The 23,855-nt window shown below is 39.7% G+C and overlaps 1 protein-coding gene across 3 annotated transcripts in view; it reads left to right on the plus strand.

Moving 5' to 3' along the window:
• Positions 1-6,135: 6,135 nt before the first annotated feature.
• The window catches only part of MRPL42 (mitochondrial ribosomal protein L42), a 28,779-nt gene continuing 11,059 nt past the window's right edge, over positions 6,136-23,855 (plus strand). Inside the window, exons 1-5 of one of the 3 annotated variants that reach the window (XM_006084027.3) lie at positions 6,136-6,250; positions 8,246-8,407; positions 14,334-14,397; positions 17,437-17,521; positions 22,219-22,382. In XM_006084027.3, coding sequence (XP_006084089.1) covers positions 8,338-8,407; positions 14,334-14,397; positions 17,437-17,521; positions 22,219-22,382 — 383 coding nt within the window. In that variant the 5' untranslated portion in view covers positions 6,136-6,250; positions 8,246-8,337. Of the gene's footprint in view, positions 6,258-8,245; positions 8,408-14,333; positions 14,398-17,436; positions 17,522-22,218; positions 22,387-23,855 lie in introns of those variants that run through there. The other 2 variants (XM_014451487.2, XM_014451486.2) reach the window with 2 other exon arrangements.

The following is a 23,855-nucleotide window of genomic DNA, read 5'->3' on the forward strand; positions in this document are numbered from 1 at the left end:
ACAGAAGTATCTGAGAAGAGGGTTCATGAACACTGACTCAGGGAGGAAGTGGGTGGGGGAGGAAGAAAAGACTGCACACGGCCCCACCCAAGATCATCTGAGTGGTAGTCATAGGCCCCATGCATCTGTTTTTAACAGCTCCCAAGGTACCACTGACGTGCCTGAAGCTTGAGAGTCACTGTCCTAATTACATTGTCTGATCTGCTCAAGGAAACAAAATGTTGCAACATCAACCTTGATTTATATTTTCTTGTTCCTGTTTATTTTATTTTTTAATTGATCCTAAAGAAAGAGAGGAAGGGAAGGAAGGAGAGAAGGAGGGAGAAACATCTATCGGGTTGCCTCTCGAACACATCCTGACTGGGGATTGAATCCGAAACCTGGTATGTGCCGTGACCTGGAATTGAATCCACCACCTTTTGGTGTATAGGACAACACTCCAAGCAACTGAGCAACACCAGCCAGGGTTCTTTTTCCTGTTTTTTGTTTGTTTGTTTCTTTCTTTGTTTTATCCTTTTGATCCCTATTTCCTCCTGCCTATTCTAATTCTCTTGCTCCAAGTGTTAGATATTTCAGATTGTTGGCACTTAAGTTGGCCCAAGTGTTCAGTATTTCAGATTATTCAGTATTCCAGGTTTGAGAAGGCCAATGTCTAATGAACTCAAAAGAATTTGGAGGTTTTTCCTAGAAATAAATAATAAAGATTTTTTTAGACCCTTCCGTCCGCAGGCCAATTCTCTATCCACTGAGCCAAACCTGCAAGGGCATGATAAAGATTTTTAATAGGGTTTTAGAGTTTCCAAAAAGAACCCCAGAAGTGTACCAAAGAAGAAGGAAACGTTAACAGTTCTTATAGTAAAAAGTGCATTCTTGACAATTATCAGTCTGGATTCTACTTTGTGTGCATAAAATGTTTTTATTATGTAATAATTTCATACATATACATGTACGTGTGTAAGCTGTAAATTGTGAAGCATAATAATACATTGACACCTGTGAATGCAGTCCTGCATTCTTAGCCCTAGGATTGGTTCAGGACAGTTATCAGTCAGATGTCAGGCAGTCTGGATGACGGGTGCCAGGAGGTCCAGAGGCTTGGTGCCAGGAGTTCTGGTCATAGCCTGTGGTCTGAATAATGGATGTCAGGTGATCTAGATACGTGAATCCTTCAGGAGAGTATTCAGAGGGTTATCTGGAGGTCTGGTGCATGTCCATATGTATAACCAGGTGTTGAAACAGGACTGGACAGTTCAAAAAGTTTAAGTTCCCAGGCTAGTTAGAACAAAAACAGAATCATATCCTCATACCTCATGCCTCAACTTTCATAATGTTGATAATTTTAGCAGCTTGGTTAAAGTTGCCCCTATTTTCACTTTCTCCTCACCACTAAATAGCCCCCTTTTCGGCTCCTCAAATTATAACCAAATTAAAAGAGCTGGAGACAAAAATATTACCTTCATTACCAATAAAGTTGATTGGAGAACACAACTTTAAGTCAGCAATAATTTGGGCGTATTAATATTCCCCCATCAGCTCCCCAATTTTAGGCATAGTCACTTAGAAGAAAAGGAATAGAGAGAATGAGAGGAGGGAAAGAGACAAGGCCAAGCAGACCCAGCAACCAAGCTCATTATTTTAAACTAAAGGCCCGGTGCATGAGATTCATGCACTCGGCAGGGTGAGGGGAGGGATCAGGGGGGTACCTCACCCTGGCCTGTGCCCTCTCGCAGTCCGGGAGCCCTCGGGGGATGTCCAACTAACAGCAGGGAGTGGGCCTAAGCCATCAGTTGGACATCCTTAGCACTGCTGTGGAGGCAAGAGAGGCTCCCGCCACCACAGCTGTGCTTGCCAGCTGTGAGCCTGACTTCTGGCTGAGCGGCGCTCCCCCTGCGGGAGTGCACTAACCACCAGGGGTCAGCTCCTGCGTTGAGCGTCTGCCCCCTGCTGGTCAGTACGTATCATAGCAACCGGTCGTTCCGCTGTTTGGTTGATTTGCATATTAGCCTTTTATTATGTAGGAGGATTCATCAGACAGAAAACTTACTCCTCTTCCCTTCTAATCATAAAAACACTTGATATTTTCTTAACCTACTGCTTACTTTCCATCTCAGAGGCCACCTCAGACCACAGTCTGAACAATCTTGTTGCTTTGGATATCCTGTGATCAACCATACCTACACTCGGACACCATAATTTTCTCATCTTGTCTTCTCACCCACATCATTTTGCCTTTTCAACTGCAATTCCCACTCCATTTGCCTGCTGTTCTCTCACCCCGCTCTGAGAAATCTTTATCCTCTATAAAACACCTTGCACATTATGCTCTAAAAAATGTTAACTGTAGTAATCTGTTTACCTACTTCCCTCACCACACAGCACACTTTTCTAAGGCAGGGACCATCATATTCTTTGTGCTGTGAGTGCAGCAGTAACATAATGCCTGGCACATATTTTGTCCTTCCTGCCTCCTTTATTCTCTACCTAGCATGTACTGGACCCTCCCTAAGAACTGGGTTTTAAAAATAAACAAGGTGGGGGGTGAGGGTAGGCTAGTAAAATAAAAATAAGGTAAGAGCTCTGATCTTGAACTTATTTTCTAATAGAGAAAGCAGGGTGGGCTCATGGGTATGAGAGTCTGAGGTCTAATTGTACCTTACACTGAATTTTAAGCATTCCGTAAATTTCAGCCCCCCCCACTCCCTCTTCTTTTAATACTTGGTACTTGGTGCCACCAACTATTTGAGCTTTGGTGGAATCTGTAGGCTTAACTTTCCTGTGTCCTGCTAAGTCAGGGGCCATACCTACATCTGCTGGCTACCATCCTTGTTCTCATTGTTCAGGTGTGATTTTTGAGAGAAGAGGGCAAGAATATCTTTATGCTGATAGGAGTATTTTGGTGTCTTTTAGGCAGCTTTCCTGCACAAGGAGATTATTCACAGATTAGGGTTTTTTAAAAATATATTTTTATTGATTTCAGAGAGGAAGAAAGAGGGAGAGAGATAGAAACATCAATGATGAGAGAGAATTCGTGCACTAGGCCTCTAGTATAGATATAAGAAGTGATAAAAATGAAAAGTTACACATCAAAATGTTAGTAGATATTATCTCTGGGGTTTTGTTTTTAAAATCTGTATTAATTTGGATTTTTTTAAAACTTGGATTTTTTTTAATCTACATTTTCTACTTGGAAATGAGCATGGCACAGTCTAACACAGTAGTTAAGCTCATGGGTGCTGGTATCAGAAGTTCCTGGATTCAAATAATATTTCTACACAATTCCCCTCCTGTTATTTCATTTATCTAATGACAGTCACAGTAATTATACCCATCTCCTAGGGCCAACAGTAGGAATAGAAAAAAACAATACATGTAAAGTGTTTAAAAGTCTGGCACATAGTAAATGCTCAAAATTATAGCCAATTTTATGTAATAAAAAAAAAAACATTTTTAGAAAGATTATCCCTAATGGTTTGGCAGTTAGATTGCTCTGAAGTCTTTGATCTCTGATTTATATAAAGAGTGACTTTATTCTGTGAAGTTAGAAAAGAAAAAAGCTGACCCCCTTTCAACTGAAGCCATTTGAAACCAACTCCAAACCTCTAAGATTTTATCTGCGTTGTCATTTCATTAGCATGAATTGCAACAGCTTTTATGTAGGCTAATGTAAGTTATTTATTGGTATTTCAAGTTTGTATTTTTGGAAATAGTAGTTTTTAACTTGTTGGCACTGGATGCTAAAGTTAAGAAATACTTCATGACATGACATGCCTTTCTTAACTACTCTCACACCTTTTTCTTTAGTTCTACACTCTTTACCTACATGCACTCAACATTCCCATGGCTTTAAATCTATATCTAGCCTAATCTCTATTCTCTAGACACATTTTTTCCCATCAGCTACCTCACTTTATATCTTTAATCCCTACTTGGATATTTCAGAGGTATCTCAAACTCAACAACTTCCAAGTGGAGACATTCATTTCTATCTTCATCAGACCCCCAAATCTGCTCCCCTTTCACTCTTCCCTATCTCATGAACCATTCCACCTTCAAGCTAGTCATCAAAGCATGACCTGAAGTGCCTTTCCTCTCTCTCAGCTTCCACATCCAATCAATCCACCAGCAAGTTTGGTTATCATTTCCATTTTCAAAATATATCTGGACTCTCTTCCCTTCTCTTCATCTCCACTGTTGCTACCCTACATCATGTTATCACCTTCATCTCTTAACTTGACTGCAGTATAGCAATACTCTCATTAGACTTGCTTGCAGTCTTGCCACTCCTTACAATGCAGCCAGAGTAATCTTTTCAAAACATAAATCATATGTCCCTTCTTTTGTGTTAAACCGATCCAGTGACTCCCTACTACATTTAGAATAATCTACACATATGGCCTATGTCCCAATTCCATGATGTCGCCACCAAGGCCTACAAAGCCCAACATGACATGGTTCTTACTGCATCTCCTGCCACTCTCCTCCACACTGTATTCCAGGAGATGGTAAGTTATTTTCACCCCCTTAAGACTTTTAAGTTGTTCCCTCAGCCTAAAGCTAGTTCTACTCTCCTTTCCATGCACGTGATTGGTTTCTTTTCTAGTCTCAGTTTCATAAACCTTTCTGATGAGTCTCCCTGTTGGTCAGTGGTCCCTATTCTGTCACAGCCATCAAGACATGTCCTCTGAAGTCATCTTTAATCTATCCCCCTTCCGCTTTGCACAATGAATGTTTGACAAATCCAGTTGATTGTTCATTCAACTCTGTTTTTCCTCTCTATCTCTTCCTACAGCATAGTCCAGAAAGGCATTATGGAGTGATTTTGAAAGATGGACAAGATTAAAAAGACAGAGATGAGTCCTCATTGGGCTTCCACAGAAGCAATGATTAGCAGCAGCAGGAGCCTGTATTCTGTGGGAAATGAGAGAAACCACAGCAGCCCACATTTATTTTTTTTTATTGTGAATTTACATTCACTTATTTTTAATATTAATCACTCAGGACAATGGTTGTTAACGTTTGAGGGGTTTATTGACCCCCTTGAATACATCATAAAAGCTATGAATCCTTTTCAGAAAAATGTACATAAATACAAAATTTGCAAATCATGAGGGAAAGAAATTTCCAGGTTACACTGCTGCTGTAGCAGTCAATCATCTGCTATTTTCGATGCCTGCTGTGTTATTTGTTTCATTCATTCAACAAATACTGGAGGCCTTCAGTGAGACCAAACACAGTTCCAGATGTTGGGTTTGCATACAACATAGAACAAGATAGATACATGTCCCTGCCTTTGTGGAGCTTGCATTCCAGCATGAAACAGACATGAAAGGAGGAGACAAATAATATGATGTTATATAATGGTAGATGTTATGAAGAAAACTAAAGGAAGGCAACAGTATATGGGTGAGTGAGGCTATTATAATGGTGTGGTCTTCTCTGAGATGATATTTGAGCAATATGGATAAAGTAAGGCAGTGGTCATAAGAGCTGAAAGAAGAGCACTGATGGCAATGAGAACAGAACGGGTAAGATAAAAGGCAAAATCCAGGATTCTGCACATTTTCTTCCTCCCATAATGAATAGCTAGCACAGTTCTGGGAACACAGTGCTGGGTTCTCGATTGGAGGCCCTCCTCACTTCCCTATTTTAAACCCTTAGGGGTGGGGTTGGGTGTGAAGTTAAAATGGGGAAGTGAGGAGGGCCTCCAATCCGAGAATCACCCATCAGCTCCCTCCCGCATGCTCCACACTGGGGATCAAGCCAGCAACCCCCCCCGCCCTCCCCCTCTCCTCCGCAATGTGCCCTGACTGGGAATCGAACCATGACTCCTGATTCATAGGTCGATGCTCAACCTCTGAACACACCGGCGGGACTCTAATTATTATTATTATTATTATTATTTTAAATTTCTTTATTGGTTAAGGTATTACAAATGTGTCCTCATCCCCCCATTAGGGACTCTAATTATTAATATAAACTTAAATAGAATACCGCTTGCTACTTTCTAAGGTTGTGTGCGTGGGGCAGCGATCTTGTGTTTTTTTGTTTGTTTTTTTGAGTGATGTGAGTCAAGTTGCTAGCAACTAAATGGAGCACCTTAGGTGGCCCCGAGTACTCCCCGCCCCGCAGGGAGCTCTTTCCCGCGAGACTACATTTCCCAGAATGCCCGGCGGCCAGGAAGGCACGTGGAGTGGTTGTCCTAGGACCCGGCTGGAGGAAGATGGCGGGCTCGCGGTGAGCAGACGTCAAGGTAACCGGTGCCTTTTCCTCCTCCGGTCAGGGAGTCCCTGAAAGCTAAGTCGGGCAGGCCCGGAGGTCTGCCCGCGGTTGTCGCGGCCTCCCGCCTGTGGTTCGCGGCTGGATACAGCCTCTGGCGCCGCCAGTCTCGGGCGTCCTGCCGAGGGGCCGGCGCGTGGCCGCGCGTGTCCTGTGGGTACCAGCGGCGAGCCTGCGCCCGGCGCCCGGGACTCCTCCGGGCCCGAGTCTGTGGGATCTGCCCCCGGAGGTTGGACCCCGCGCTCCTGGTAGCCTGTCCCTCAAACTCAGGGCCCTCCGAGGCTCTCTGCAGTTCTTGCTTCGGGGCTGAATCCCGGGCCAAGGGATTGACCCTCCGAATTACTCTCCCCTGGGTGACTAATCTGCCCCCCCCCATGGGTGAGCTGCCTCGGGGCAAAGGAGACCTTCCCCCCCACCCACCCCAAATGTCTTGTTCTGGGTTTGTGCTCAGAAAGCTGGTTTGCGTACCACTCTGGCCACCGACAAAGCACAGGTATGGTGGGCAGCATCGTCTGACCTCTCTGAACCTCTGAGTGTGTGGCATGAAGATGCCCACCTCACCGGCCGGTGGAAGGCCGCATAAAGGGTAGGAAAGTGGGTGGTAAGCTGGGAAAAGCACACTGTGAACTCAGGAGAGCGGTGCTCAGGCACCGACAGGGGAAGGAATGGACCTGCGAGGTCAGGCGAGCAGACGGAACCGCGTGCAAATCCCGTGTTGCCCGTGTGGGGGAGGGGAGGAGACAGCCACCGGGGCCAAGTAAAAACAAGGGCTGTAGCAATGCTTGTGTTCTTTCATTCGCAATAGCCATGGAGGTTGTGGTGGTTTTCCCCATTTACCATGGAAGAAACTGAGGGTCATTCAGTTAATAACTTGCCCAGTGTTTCCCAGTTTGCGACCGACTCTTGGAAGTTACTCATTTAAAGTTTGTACTTAGTTTCATAGTGAATCAAAATAAAGATACCTCATGATTAATATGAGAGTGAAATGAAATGGTAATGAAAGTACCTTGGAAAATGAAAAACCGTAAACATACAGGGTGGAGCTAAGGTAGGTTTACAGTTCAATGGAAAATAACAATAGTCCTTCCTATATAATAAAAGCATAATATGCAAATCGGCTAAATGGTGGAACAATGGGTCAGCGGGGAGGTGGGGCCAGCGAGCAGGCGGCTCCAGGCCAGCCAAGGCCATGCCAGTGGGCAGAGGGAGGGGACGGCTATGGGGGGCAGCGGCTGCGATGGGGCCACAGAGGGAGGCCAGACTGTGGGCCTAAGTGGTCAGTGGGACATCCCCTGAGGGCTCCCGGACTAAGAAGGGGCGCAGGCCACGCTGAGGCCAGGCTGAATTTTCGTGCAGCGGCTTCTAATAAATAATAATATACGAATAAACTGTTTCATGTACTCACAACTGTTGACCTACTTTTGCCGCACCCTGTATAGAAGATGGTGAAATTATATTTGGCACTTTAGGGTGTTAATCATCTAAGTATTTTTTTAAAAAAATCAGTATTTAATAGGCCAAGGATAGGCCTTGTTTAATATTTCCTTTAGTCGGAAACTGAATACCACTTTCAGAGCTGTAATAAGATCCTATGTATGGTACCTGGGACGTTGTACACAGACACATTAGCGTATGAAAGGATGCTCTGTGTAGCATGTGTGAGTGACTGCTTCTAAGGGTAATTCCACATTTACTGAGCACTCAAGAAGTTGAGAGAATTATAATAGGTGCTGAGAACTATGCATTTAAGAGAAATTGTAAAGGACATAGTTCTGGGGTTTCTGATCATGTATTTAGATAATGTTACTCTTATGTAACATGGAAATGGAAAGCTGTTTAAAAGTTTTGCTTTAGGTGATTGTGGTTCTAGGTAGTGATTCCTATCTTGTCCTTGTAATGGTCAATATATTGTGTCACTTTAATTTACCATAGGTAGCAATGATTTATTAATTTATTTTTTATCTCTCAGGGATGAAAATAGGTATGCCTAGAAGCAAATTTTAAAAGCATTTTCTCTTCAAATCTTTTTCCATACCACCTGATAAAGCATCTTGATTCACCATGGCCGTATCAGCAGTGAAATGGGCGATATCAAACAGAACTATTTTGAAACATTTATTTCCAATCCAAAGTAAGTGAGTATTTAATGTTTAAAAAGAGTTTAAAACTTTTTCAAATATAGAAATATGTATTCATTATAGAAAGTTTAAAGCATTTACTTATTGTATGTCTTAGCGGGAGGACTAAGTGGACTCTGTCCCTGGTAGGGGGTGTGCAGGAGGCAGCTGCTGGCACTCGATGTTTCTCTCTCACATTGATGTTTCTTTCTCCCTCTCTCTTAAAATCAATAAAAATATATTTTTAAAGTATGTCATAGAATAGTATCTATTGTATGATCCCATTTGTACATATAAAAGGTAATCTACCAATATATGTGTGTGTATATATGTACAAATGCAGAGTAGAAAGTATGGACCAAATGGGTTATCTGTGTAGACCACAAGTGGGGTTTTAGCTGAGGGCAAGTGAAAGATTGATAAAGAGAAACAAACTTTCTCTGATTTGAGTCATATTTACTATATTTTCACATTATTATTATTATTTTACATATTTTTTTAGTAATAGTAAACATCAGTAAATAAAGGGCAAAATTACAATCCCATCTTACAAAGATAATCAGTGTTAACGTTTTGATGTATTCTCTTTGTGTTTTTATATATTTAGCCATTGAAAAAATGTAAATTTTACCTACCATTTCTAAAGAAATGCAATGTAATGTGTTTTTTTTCAAAATCTATTAATACATGTTTGAAAGCCAAAATATCAACCCAAATAAATAAGTAGATTATTAAAATCTTATTCCCCAGCCAACCTTACTTTCACCCTTTTTCCTCACTGTCTGAACACTATTCTCCCATTTCTAAAGTAGATAGTGAGAGAGTTCCCTATGGTTTGCTTTTGCATGTTTAGCTACATCAGCCAAATTTTTTATTTGATTTTATTGATTTTAGAGGGAAAGCCAGGAGGGAGAGAGAAACATCAATTGGTTGCCTCCCATACATAACCTGACCCGGGTAACCCACAACCTGGGTATGTGCCCTGACCCAGGAATTGAACTGGCAACCTTTCCAAGCTTGGGCAGACGCTCAGCCACGTGAGCCACACTGGCCTGAGCAGCCTATCTTTTATGCATTTCTACCTCATTTGAAGCTCTTTGTTTATGTTTCCTGTTTACTCTCATTTGCAATAGAATGTTTATTGAGTTAAGGGGGAAAGAGTTTGAAGAGTAGGATTAAAAGTATAAGTAAAAATATAATGATCTAAGTAAACGGAGGAGGAGATTGCTAAGAGACTTTTGATGTAAAAATCAGAGTCAAAACAAAACAATAGTCAGCCCTTGATTGCCTGGGAACATTTTTGTGAGTAAAACCCATGCTGCTTAGCCTCCCCTTTGCCCTGACAGAAACCCAGCCCCAAGATTGATGGAAAATCAGACCTAATCAGTTTTTACCTAATCCATGTCCTGAAATAGCAGTTAGTCCTCACTTGGGTTAATCTGTCCTAGGATAAGTGACATTTGTCTATGTGTACTTTACCCCCTAGATTGTAAATTTGTGCACTAATTTATTTTGGTTTCCTCAGTGCCTCTCATTCATGGTAGGTGATAAATAAGTGTTGAACTGATCTGAATGGATTGGAGTTGTCAAAATTTAACTAAAAATTAATTTAAGTTACCTCGGAAAATTGTTCCATTATCACTTAGTCATCCTGGTACTCAGTGACTACCTGACTTCTTGCATCCTAAGCCCTTATACTGCATAATTTCTATTACTATTATTGGAGTATAGAATTACTATTATTGCTATTTTATACCAAAAAGAAGAATATTAATATTAGAGGCAAAGCAAAACCATGATTAAGGAAGAAAATTAATGAGCAAAAATAAAAAGGCCTCCCTATATTTCAGAAGGAACTTCTTAAGCCTTCCAAAATATACAGTCAGCATGAGAATGTGGGGCATTTTACACTTTTTTAGCATATTAAGTTGTTTGATCTTTACAACTTTGAAGATGAAGGAACTTGAGTTCTCTGGCCTTCAGAAACATACCCAGGGTTGTATAAGTGGTAAATGAGAATTGTGATCAAAACCGAGGTCTCCCCATCTTACTTTGTCCAATACACTTCCTGCTGTACCGCCTTACCTGTAGTAACTTAAAATATTGAACATTTGTAGATTAAGTGGGGTTATCACCTTTTATTTTTTTAAAAAAAATAGCGAAACATCGATCAGTTGCCCCCATGTACGCACTCTGACTGGGGGACCAAACCCACAATTTGGGTATGTGCCTTGACCAGGAATCAAACCAGTAACCTTTTGATGCACAGGATGACGCTCATCCAACTGAGCCACACCAGCCAGGCTCAGCTTTTATATATTTTATTAAAATGCAGTTAAGCATATTTATGTAACAGTAGCCCATAAGTTACAGAGAACTGACTCTTCATTGGAATTCTTTTGGGCACATTTAGTTGTTTTGGGTTGATTGATGTTAACTTGTCCTAATATATTTAGAACCTCTGATACTTACTGTAACTAGAATTTTCCTCTTGATAAAATGTCATATGAGTTTTTCAAGTATTAATTATGCAGAAATTAACATTTTAGAGGCAGTTTGGCAGCCACTATTTTTTGGTAGCCACTACAGTATGAGGGACACATTAATGTACATGGTGTGGTTACTGGCCTTAAGGAACTTACTTAGATTTGTAGGTGAAACAGACATCTATAGAAACTAGAAATATCTGGAGTATGAGGTAGAATGTGATGTATGTCATGAGGGTACAAATGTCTGTGTAAGTGAAGAATAATTGTACAGAGTTTCTTGTTGAAATGAAGCACTGTTGTCTTGTGTTTTCCTTCCTGCCTAGTTAAGAACACTTAATAATGTGTGGCCCTCCTCTGCCACCCAACCCTGTTTCTTTCAGCGAGCATGTACCTCACCTAGCTGGTTTATATTCAAAGACTAAAACTTCTTTTAAAATTAATCCAGGCATAATTAGGAAGATCCTCCATAGTGTAAAACAAGAAAATATAAATTGTGTGACTGTTTTTTTACTTTATCCTCTGATTTCTCTTATTGACTGCTTCTTTGTATTAGCACAGTTAATTGAAAATTAATGAATCTTTTGAGAGATGATGTTAGATTTCTAATTCTTTGTATTTTGTTATCTTACATCAATGAATTTTGGGGTTGACATTTTGCTGAACATTCTTGTATGATAATAGTGAATTTTGTTAAGGTACTTTTTTTTCTTTGGGGTTAGAATTTATATTTAGACCTCTAAATATAATGTAATCCTTGGAGAAAGGATAGGTATACAAGAAGGAAGAGACACATCTTTTTTACATATCTTAATACACATCAATAACAGATGCAGAAAAGACTGCAAAGAAGGTATAGCAATGTCATATGAAATGTTGGTTGTGGGATGTATATAGTAGACAAGTCTCCCTTCTGTAATGGAGGTTGTTGCGTGGGGAGAGGGTAAAGGATTTTTATGCAAGAATAGCATTTGACTTTGAAGGATGAGTGATATTTGAGCAAAGTGGGGATTGTGTTTCATACTGAGGAGCAAGAGGCCCAGTTGGGTGAAGGGAGAGAGAGATACATAGCCCAGATATATTTGGAGCTTGCTTTTAACTATACTGAGCTACATTTACATTTTTTCTTTATATTTAAAAGAACACCCTTTCTCTAAACAGGAGATCCTTTCAAATAAACTTTTTAAAAAGTAATTATGGCTCTTAAATTTGTAGGTATTCTAAAAAAGAAAAGTATGCTTTGAAATATGAGCATTTTGATTAATGGAAATTAATTTTGAACAATTTATTTTGTATTTTATTACTTAACACTAGAGGCCCGGTGCACAAAAATTTGTGCACTAGAAGGGGGGGGTCCCTCAGCCCGGCCTGTGCCCTCTCGCAGTCTGGGACCCCTCGGGGGATGACCACCTGCTGGCTTAGGCCCGCTCCCTGTGGGATTGGGCCTAAGCTGGCAATCAGACATCTCTCTGGCAGCCTGGGAGCCCTCAGGGGGTGTCCACTTGCCAGCGGGGAGCAGGCCTAAGCTGCAGTCGGACATCCTTAGCGCTGCTGAGGAGGTGGGAGAGGCTCCCACCACCACCGCTGTACTGGCAGCCGTCAGCCTGGCTTGTGGCTGAGCAGAGCTCCCCCTGTGGGAGAGCACTGACCACCAGGGGGCAGCTCCTTCATTGAGCATCTGCCCCCTGGTGGTCAGTGTGTGTCATAGTGACCAGTCATTCCCAGTCGTTCTGCTGTTAGGGTCAGTTTGCATATTACCCTTTTATTATATAGGATAGAGGCCTGGTGCATGGGTGGGGGCTGGCTGGTTTGCGCTGAAGGGTGTCCCGGATCAGGGTGGGGGTCTCGCTGGGGTGCCTGGCCAGCCTGGATGAGAGGATGATGGCTGTTTGCAGCTGGTCACACCCCCTTCAGAGTGGGGGTCCCCACTGGGGTGCCTGGCCAGCCTGGGTGAGGTGCTGATGGCTGTTTGCAGGCTGGTCAAGCCCCCCCAGTGGGGACCCTCACCCCATGGAGGTTTGGCCAGCCTGGGTGAGGGGCGGATGGCTGTTTTCAGGATGGCCACACCCCCTTTAGGGTGGGGGGACCCCACTGGGTTGCCTGGCCAGTCTGGGTGAGGGGCTGAGGGCCGTTTTCAGGCTTGCCAAGCCCCCCGGCGACGGAAGCTCCCAGCCTCTCCTTTTTTTCGTTTTTTTTTTTAATTCTGAGATTTATTTACCTTCTACAGTGGGGTCTTGACTTACGAGTTTAATTCGTTCCATGACGGAGCTCATAACTCAAATTACTTGTATGTCAAATTAAAAAGTGAACGAGTGAGACACGTGATGCTGGGCTGATGTTGTGGTGTTCACTGTGATGTTCGCTGCGCCAACTAGCGGTGGGGTATCTGAAGCTGGCTCGTAACCCGAATTTTAGCTCAAAACTCAAAGCAAAAAATCGGCCGAGAGACGGCTCGTATCTTGAAAAACTCGTTAGTCGGGACACTCGTAAGTCAAGGCCCCACTGTATATTGAAACTTTGTTGCCTTCAGTGGAGCTCAGAGCCTGCCAGGAGGGGCGGGAAGCTTGGCTTCCTCCATCACTGGAGCAACCAAGCCTCCTGCTTTCTCCAGCTCCGTGGCTGCCGGCCGGCATCTTGGTTGGGTTAATTTGCATATAGTCGCTCTGATTGTCTGGTGGGTGTGGCTTAAGGCGTAGCGATGGTATGGTCAATTTGCATGTTTGTCTTTTATTAGATTAGATGCCCCCTTTATGAACTGTGCACTCCATTCACGTGAATGTTTTTAGAATACCCAAATACTTTATATTCTTTGTTACCTCTGGTCCTTAGCACTTGTTACTCCCTCTGTAAGCAACATTTTACTCATCCCGTACTAACTCCTATTTATTTCCTCATCCTTCAGAGTATCTTAGACATCATCTCCACTGAAAAGGCATTCTTGAGCCTATACAGTTCTGTTTTGTTTTTTAATCCTCACCTGAGAATATGTTTTTATTGATTTTATTGATTTTTTTTTTTTTTGAGAGAGGAAGGGAGGGAGGGAGGGAAAGAGAGAGAGAGAAACATCAATAGGTTGCCTCCCAAATGCTCCCCGGGGGATGGAACCTGTAAGCTAGGTATGTGCCCTGACCAGAATCAAACGCACAGCCTTTTGGTGTACGGTAAGACAATCTAACTAACTGAGCCACTTGGCCAGGGCTGTACAATTGTGTTTTGTAACTTTTCTGTGTTCCCTTCTCTTTCCAAATACTTAATCCATCCTAACAGGGCTTATCTTTTTTATTGGAAATTGTTTGTTCACTGGATCTTACTTGTTGAATCCAAGGCCCTTAATACATGCCTACTTCATAGTAAATAGTTACTATCGGTTGAATGAATGAAGCTGTCTTTACATTTATGTGAGAACATATCCTCAAATTAACAAAATCCATTTTATTTTTTGGGGTTTTTGCAGATGGAGCTTTATACTGTGTTTGTCATAAATCCACATACTCTTCTCTTCCAGATGACTATAATTGGTATGTATTAAAATTCAATTGAAAAAATAACAGTCTGTTAGCTGTATCTGAATTGATTTAATTTTATTTCTTATTTGGGGTTTTCATGCTTTTTTTTTTTTTTTTTTAATTTAATTTAATTTAATTTTTTTATTTATTTATTTTTATATTTTATTGTATGGGCTTATAACCATTTCAAATAAAAATCATTACCATTGTATTTCAGTAAATACTTTATTTTAAGACAGACATACTGTTAGAAATGCTATCTTTTCTTCCTGAAGCATTCTTTAGAAGTTTCTTGAAAAACTTAGTTTTTATAGTTTTGTCTTAGGGTTTATATCTATTAGCTTATGCAGTTATTTATCTTATCTTTTGTTTGTCATTGAATAATACAAATCACAAATATTTAATTCAACCACAGTTTATTCTAGTCACTATGCTAAGAACTGGGAATAACATGAATAAGATGTTGTCTTTTTTTCTCTACAGCAGAGGCTGATGTGCAGAAACCAACATATTTTCTTAAGCTACATTTTTTATTGCAAATTTTAGTAAAAACATATTTTCTTTCCTGTTGACACTATATAGTTTTTTTAAAAAAATGTGTTTTGTTTTTCAGTTTTAAATGTATTTTTATTGATTTCAGAGAAGAAGGGAGGAGAGAGAAATAGAAACATCAATGAGAGGATCATTGATTGGTTGCCTCCTGCATGCCTCCTACTGGGGATTGAGCCTGCAACTTGGGCATGTGCCCTTGACTGGAATTGAACCCGGGACGCTGACGCTCTATCCACTGAGCCAAACCAGCTAGGGCAAAAATACATGTTTTTATTGATTTTAGAGAGAGAAAGGAAGGGAGGGAGGGAAAGAGAGAGAGAAACATTGATCGGCTGCCTCCTGCATGGCCCCCACTGGGGATTGAACCCACAATCTGGGCATGTGCCCTGACTGGGAATTGAACCTCCTAAACAGCAACCTCCTGGTTCATAGGTCGATGCCCAACCACTGAGCCACACCCACAGAGTGACACTATGTAGTTTTAATTGTACATTTAGTAAGTGTCTAAGATAGTGATGAAATTAGACAAGGTCTAATTTGAGCCTGAAAAGAATGAATCTTATAGGTGCATTTGATCCTTCATCAAAATAATTTGATAGATTAAATGTTCATTGTATTTAATCTTAAATGTTCATGGTATTTAATCTTAATATCATGGTGAAATAACCTTATCCTGTGTTAGCTAAAATACACTTTATAGTTTAATTGCTGGTCTCGCTCAAATCTGGTTGGTGTTGAAATACTAGAAACTTAAATTTATATATATCTAAGAAACATATGTTTAATAAAAGCTGAACGCTGTGCTCCTTAGAATGTCTGTAGATCTAAGTACAATATTAGTTGCCAGTTTTTGAAAAAGAAACTTGGTAAGTTGGTACCTGAAAGAATGAGTTCCAGTCAGAGCATTCCAGGAAGTGTTTAGAGGAATACTGCCAAAATGTGTTCTTCTGAGGGAATTAATGGAGGGAAGGGATAATCAGTAGTTCCCAAATTTGTTTGACCATCGAATTCTTTTATTGGAAGTTTCTTACAGTTGTACTGTTTGCCAAAGGAACTTGAAATGCTGATCTAGACAAATGTTTCAGTCTTTATGACTAGAAATTCACGTGATCCTTTACCTGGAAGATTATGTACTTCGCTGATCTTCAGCTTTAATAATTCAACCAAGTAATGTCCTCTGACTTTTTGAAGTTGTTAGATAAGAAAAAGAAGTTCTAATAATAGTGACAAACATGAACGTCTCTTCCAAAGATCTGGATAGTCTAAAAAACAATTTGAAGAGTACCTTAGATGTAATAATGAGTGAGGCCTTAGAGGTTTGTTGTGGTAGTAAACTGACATGTTTTGTGGGGTGGTTTGAGTTGTTCTCTATTATATGGTACTAGAGGTCTGGTGCACAAAAACTTGTGCACTGGGTGGGGGGGGGGAGGGCGGTCCCTCAGCCCGGCCTGCCCCCTCTCACAGTCCAGAAGCCCTCAGGGGATGTCCTACGGATGGCTTAGGCCCATTCTCCATGGGGAGCGGGCCTAAGCCATAGTCTGGCCTCCCTCTGCGGGAGGCAACTGGGCTGATCAGCTCCCATCAACCCGCTGCTGCTGCCACTGCTGCTGCCCTGCCAGCCACAACAGCAGCTGCGAGGCCTGAGCCCCAGGCCTTGTAGCCGCCGGGGCTCACGACTGCTTGAGCCCATGACAGCCCCATGCCTCGCAGCCGCTGTGGTTTTGTCTGGATGGATGTCCGGAAGACGTCCGCCCTAATTAGCATATTACCCTTTTATTGGTATAGATCATATCAGTTTGCCAGTCCAGTAAAGTGGCATCTATTCTTCAGGGATTCATGAGTAATTAACCCATTGTATGCCATAAGTGTCTGTAGACACAAGCGCCATACGCCACGTGCGTCAAAAAAAATGTTTTCCCTAAGTGACAGTCCTGACCAACTTTAAAATCATTTTTCATGAGAATTTTCAGCTGAAAATATTCAAGAACACCTGAATTGTGAATATTATATCTATTTTTATAATATTCATTGCAAATTGATTTATTTATTTATTTATTTTTTAAATATATTTTATTGATTTTTTACAGAGAGGAAGGGAGAGAGACAGAGAGTTAGAAACATCGATGAGAGAGAAACATCAATCAGCTGCCTCCTGCACATCTCCCACTGGGGATGTGCCCGCAACCCAGGTACATGCCCTTGACCGGAATCGAACCTGGGACCCTTCAGTCCGCAGGCCGACGCTCCATCCACTGAGCCAAACCGGTTTTGGCTTATTTATTTATTTATTTATTTATTTATTTAAATATATTTTATTGATTTTTTACACAGAGGAAGGGAGAGAGACAGAGCAAATTGACTTTTTTAATTCAAAATATCGTGGCGTGTTGGGATGGTTTTTGTTTTGGACACCTGGCAGTTAACTGGTTAATTTTAGTGCTAAGAATATCATTCTGCCTTGAATACAGTATAACTCTGTTTCTGAAACATTCTTTTCAGCAAAGTAGAACTTGCTTTGACATCTGATGGCAGGACGATAGTTTGCTACCATCCTTCTGTGGATATTCCGTATGAACACACCAAGGTATGTATGAAAAAATCATATAACTTTAATTTGCTGTTAGAAGTATTCACACTTCCTGTGGTATCTAAAGAAGGATTTCCATGGGGAGCCATGGATGTTTTTTGTTTATTTGTTTCTCAACTAATAAATTGTAGATTGGACTGTACAAATAGAAACATTCTTGAAAACATTTTAATGTTAGAATAAAGTATGTTCTTTCTGAATCCAGATTCACAAATCTCATGATGATAGTATATAACATTAAATAAAAATCCTCAAACAAACTAAAATAATAATATGAAATAAAATCCTCAAACATGACTTAAAATTTAGACTTGACTTACAATGATTCTTTTCTCCAGGAAGTAGGCCCTTTGATTCTCTAGACCAGCGGTTCTCAACCTGTGGGTTGCGACCCCTTTGGGGGTCGAACAACCCTTTCACAGGGGTCGCCTAAGACCATCGGAAAACACATATATAGTTACATATTGTTTTTGTGATTAATCACTATGCTTTAATTATGTTCAATTTGTAACAATGAAAATACATCCTGCATATCAGATATTTACATTATGATTCATAACAGTAGCAAAATTACAGTTATGAAGTAGCAACAAAAATAATTTTATGGTTGGGGGGTCACCACAACATGAGGAACTGTATTAAAGGGTCGCAGCATTAGGAAGGTTGAGAACCACTGCTCTAGACCCTGGAAAGCATATTGTATATAAAGTTCCTAGTCATGTGTAGAAATACCAATGAAGACTGGCTTTAAGAAAGTTAAAATGATTTGTATTTTTGCTTTTCTGGTCATTTATATTTGAATCTAGAGCATGTTGATTATCTTCCATAGATCCATGTAGAAAGATCCTTCTTTTTTTGCTTCTGCCTTGGTATATGTTTTATTAAAAATACTAATATTCTAGTCTGGCCAGTATGGTTCAGTGGTTGAGCATTGACCTATGAACCAGGAGGTCACAGTTCAATTCCCAGTCAGGGCACATTCATGGGTTGCAGGTTCGATCCCCAGTAGGGGGTGTGCAGGAGACAGTCAATCAATGATTCTTTCTCATCATTGATGTTTCTGTCTTTCTCTCCCTCTCCCTTCCTCTCTCTGAAATCAATAAAAAAAAATATATATTTTTAAAAACTAATATTCTAAAAATGTTTCCAAATTTAGGATTTCTTGTTTAGGAAAATAAAGATATTCCACCAGGGGCAAAAAAATAATGATTGGAAAAATAAAGTAAAAATATAAGTACTAGGCAGTTCTTTTTGGTGGTTGATGTAATGGAAATTTTTGAACATCACATTTTTAAAATTCTTAAGAAATTAAGAAAATTCAGGATGACAGTTACGAATGTTTTATGAAGTTGATATTCAGTTTTATTTTAGTTTTTCCTTTTTACTGAAACATTCATGTACCCTTTCTTTGAAGTTGATCAAGAAGATCAAATACTGCCTAATAATCAATTCTGAGTCTGCCAGAGGCTCTTGGTATAGACTTCGAAGAATCCAGTAATTCCTATGTCTTTTATCTGTATGCCTAGAAAACAAAAATCTCTTTTTAATCATATACAGCAGAGAGAATTTGTGATGTATTAGAATTGGGTCTGCTTGGGAATAGGACCGTAGACCATGAATATTTATTAACCCTTGAAAATCACTTAACTTCTTGATAATGTTTAAAACATTTGATTTTTAACAATAAGTTTAATAACCTGAAAGAGAGGAAACTGTAGGTTCCATTCCCATATTTGCTGATACCTCTGAGGATCTGATAGTAGCTTGCAAAGACATTTATTAATATTTTACTTTACAAAAAAGAGATGATAAAGTGTCGTAAGGAGCACTTTTTCTTTTTTTTAAAAAAAGTAGGTTTTTATTGATTTCAGAGAGAAAGGAAGAGAGAGGGGGAGAGAGAGAGAGCGAGCGAGAGAGAGAGACATATCAATGATAAGAGATAATCATTTATTAGCCTCCTACATGACCCACACTGGGTATTGACTGCAGCGTGGCCATGTGCCCTGACTGGGAATCAAACCGTGACCTTTGGGTTCATAGGTGGACCCTCAGCTGGGCAGGAGCGCTTTTTCTTTAAAATAAATTTATATAACTTTTTCTGTTTGAGGATATAAAATAAATGTTAATAGCTACCTACCATTATTGAACTCTTAGGTAATGAGAGACAGCAAAGCATACTCTATATCAGTTATGGTGAATCTTTTGAGCTCAGCGTGTCAGCATTTTGAAATACCCTAACTTAACTCTGGTGCCGTGTCACATATAGAAATTTTTTGATATTTGCAACCGTAGTAAAACAAAGACTTATATTTTTGATATTTATTTTATATATTTAAATGCCATTTAACAAAAATCAACCAAAAAAATGAGTTCTCGTGTCACCACTGACACACGTGTCATAGGTTCGCCATCACTGCTCTATATTATTTCACTTAATCCTCATCAAGTCTTTATTAGGTATCTATTACTTCTCTGACTTTACAGAAAGGGAAATGAAGAGCTTAAATAACTTGCTCAAGGTCACAGAACTAATAAGTGATAGAATCAGAGGCTGAAGCCCAAGTCCTTTACCTCTTCATTATACATCCTCCTGATTCCCTCCCACACTACATTAAGTGTTTCCTTATTTCTACTTCTGTCAAATTGTTACTTCTAAATCTAACTTTGAAGGCCTTTCATAATCTGGTTTCTTGAGATCCACTTTTTTGTTTGTTTTTAAACCATTAAACGTTTACTATTGTATTTGTTTTTTATTTATTTTATTTTATTTTTTAAAATATATTTTTATTGATTTTAGAGAGGAAGGGAGAGGGATAGAGAGATAGAAACATCAATGATGAGAGAGAATCATTGGTCAGCTGCCTCCTGCACACCCCCTACTGGGGATTGAGCCCACAACCCAGGCTTGTGCCCTTGGCCGGAATCAAACCTGGGACCCTTCAGTCCGCAGGCCGATGCTCTATTCACTGAGCTGAGCCAAACTGGTTAGGGCTGTATTTGTTTTTTAAATGTTTTTATTGATTTGAGAGAGAGAGAGGAACATTGATGAGAGAGAAACATCAGTTGGCCGTCCCCTGCATGCCCCTAACTGGTGGAGCCCAAAACCCAGGCGTGTGCCTTGACCGGGAATAGAACCAGCAGTTTTTTGGTGTAGAGGACAAGAACCAACTAACTGAGTCACACCAGTCAGTGAGATCTTTTTTTTTTAAATGACCCATTTATTTTGTGTTCTTACCTATATTTCTTTACTCATAAGGTTTGGTTATCCCTTGTAGAATACATTCTACCCTCTGACAAGTCTCTGATTTGGCTCCCATTCTACTTCGCACTGATATCTTTGTTACTTTGCATTTCTGATAATCTTGTGCCACCTTCATACATTTATATATTGCCTTTTAAAGAGGTCTTATTGTTTCATGTACATAAGCTAAGTAAATGTAAGTGTATGCTAAAACATTCTCAAATTACCATAAAGCATCATTTTTTGGCATTTCAGTCATCTAAACACATGGAAGTTTTTCCTGCTTCCATTATATATAAGAAATTTTCTGCCCTAACTGGTTTGGCTCAGTGGATAGAGTGTCGGCCTGTGGACTGAAGGGTCCCAGGTTCGATTCCAGTCAAGGGCATGTACCTTGGTTGGGGGCACATCCCCAGTGGGGGGTGTGCGGGAAGCAGCTGATCGATGTTTCTCTCTCATCGATGTTTCTGACTCTCTATCCCTCTCCCTTCTTCTCTGTAAAAAAATCAATAAAATATATTTTAAAAAAATTAAAAAAAAATAAATTTTCTTTCTTTTTTTTTTTTTTTACACAATTTTCTTTTTATTTATAAGGAAATCAAGTATATACTCACCTTGTCCAGGCTGTCTATCCCCACCTAAGAAATGTAATCTTTACTAAACCAGTCTTCAAACCCACCCCTTTCCCATGCTTTTTACTGGCATTTCTTTTTTTTTTCTTAATTTTTTTATTTTTTTTTATTTTTTTTAGAGAGGAAGGGAAAGGGATAGAGAGACGGACACATTGATGAGAGAGAATCATTGATCGGCTACCTCCTGTACACCCATACTGGGGATCAAGCCTACAACCCCGGGCATGTGCCCTAACTAGGAATTGAACCAGCAGCCTCTTGGTTCATGGGTTGATCCTCAACCACTGAAGCACTCCAGCCAGGCTCTTTTTTTAAATTGAATATATAGGGGTGACATTGGTTAATAAAATTATATAGGTTTCAGATGTACAGTTGTATACTACATCGTCTGTATTTTGTGTTCACCACCCAAGGCAAGTCTCCAGAAATGTCCTTTTCAATGAAAGATTTTTCATGTATTTTACTTAAATTTTATTCAAGGTAGAGACTGTAAACTTTGAATTAAAAATAATAATAGGCGCTATTTACAGTTTTAAGAAATAGAAATTAATGTAATAGGTCTTTTTTATTGAGGGGAAAACAGAACTTTAAATAAGAACTTTATTATTGGAAAAGAAACCCAAAACTTGATGTGAGAAGAAAAGTATTTCTTATTCTTTAATGAATAATGCAACTAAGTGAAGCTCTGTTCTAATAATTCACCTACCCACCTTGAGGTACTGTAATGAATTCTTGAGAATAATAATTGTTTTATCATAAACTATCAAATGCTGGCTAACATTCCTATATTTCGATGCTATTTATTGCTGATTATTTTGTAGCCTATCCCTCGGCCAGATCCTTTGCATAATTATGAAGAAACACAGGATCAAATACTGAAAACCAGATTAGAAGTAAAAGATGAACACTTGGAGCAAGGACCCATGATAGAACAACTTAGCAAAATGTTCTTTACTACTAAGCACCGTTGGTATCCTTATGGACAGTAAGTTGTATTTTATTTTCTTCAACTTGTACTAACACACTGAAAGAACACGTAACTTACCTTGCATTAACAAACTTCTGCATGGGGAAATTAACACAGTATGATTACCTACTATATATATATATATATTTTTTTTTTCATTGAGGTATAATTGACATTAATTTCAGGCATACAGCATAATGATTTAATACATATATCATATTTTCTTTATCCATTCATCCATTGATGTACACTTAGACTATTTCCATGTCTTGGCTATTATAAATAAAAATGCTGCAAAGAACATAGGGGGCATATATCTTTTTGAATTCGTGGTTTTGTTTTCTTTGGCTAAATATCCAGAAGTATCCAGAAATTTCCCTCCCCCTCCTCCCCTCTCTTTTCTTTCCCCTCCCCCTCCTCCTCAAAAATCAATGAACATGTTCTTGGGTGAGGATTAAAATATTTTTGTTTTCATTCTCTGATAGTCATTTAACGTATTGTTTTTATCTTCCTGAGAATTTATTTTGTTTTGATCCCTTAATCCAGCGGTTCTCAACCTGTGGGTCGCGACCCCTTTGGGGGTCGAATGACCCTTTCACAGGGGTCGCCTAAGACCATTGGAAAACACATATATAATTACATATTGTTTTTGTGATTAATCACTATGCTTTAATTATGTTCAATTTGTAACAATGAAAATACATCCTGCATATCAGATATTTACATTACGATTCATAACAGTAGCAAAATTAACAGTAATGAAGTAGCAGCGAAAATAATTTTATGGTTGGGGTCAACACAACATGAGGAATTGTATTAAAGGGTCGAGGCATTAGGAAGGTTGAGAACCACTGCCTTAATCCATTTCTTTAACAGATTTTGTTGCAAAAAAAACAAAACTAGGGTACACAGCAAATAATAGGGCAGTATATAGTGTTCTTAATTCCTTTAGTAGTCTACAATTGCCCCTCTGTTTGTAAGTGCTAACATTTTATTACATTGATTCTGACCCCTATCTGATTCTGGCTTTATTGTTTTCTTCTCTCTCTTTCTTCTTCTCTCTCTCTCTGCTACCAAAATTATGAGCTTGCTTTTTTCATTGTTTATGTTTGTTCTTATTCACTGTGTCCACCAATAACCAGCAATGGGCTGGCATGGCACGTTTATGGCTCAACAAGCTGTGGGATTAATGAAAATATATTTATTGAGATGTTCTAAGTGCTAGATAATCAGAAGCACAATCCTTATTTTCAAGTTGTTTATTGGCAAGGAGGAAATGGAGAGTAAAAAACAGAGTGGTTGAACCTTGAATTAAGCCATGGGGAATGGGGAAAAGGCTCCACTGGCAGAGAAAATAGCATGTGTTAGAATGTACTGGGGAATTTGCAAGTAGTACAGCTTGGATAAGACCCAAAATATGAAAAGGGAATGTAGGAAGGGCCTTATGAAGGATTTTATGTTCTGCTGAGGAGTTTATATCATATTTTCATT

The sequence above is a fragment of the Myotis lucifugus genome, unplaced genomic scaffold (assembly GCF_000147115.1).
Source record: "Myotis lucifugus unplaced genomic scaffold, Myoluc2.0 scaffold_9, whole genome shotgun sequence".
Lineage (NCBI taxonomy): Eukaryota > Metazoa > Chordata > Mammalia > Chiroptera > Vespertilionidae > Myotis > Myotis lucifugus.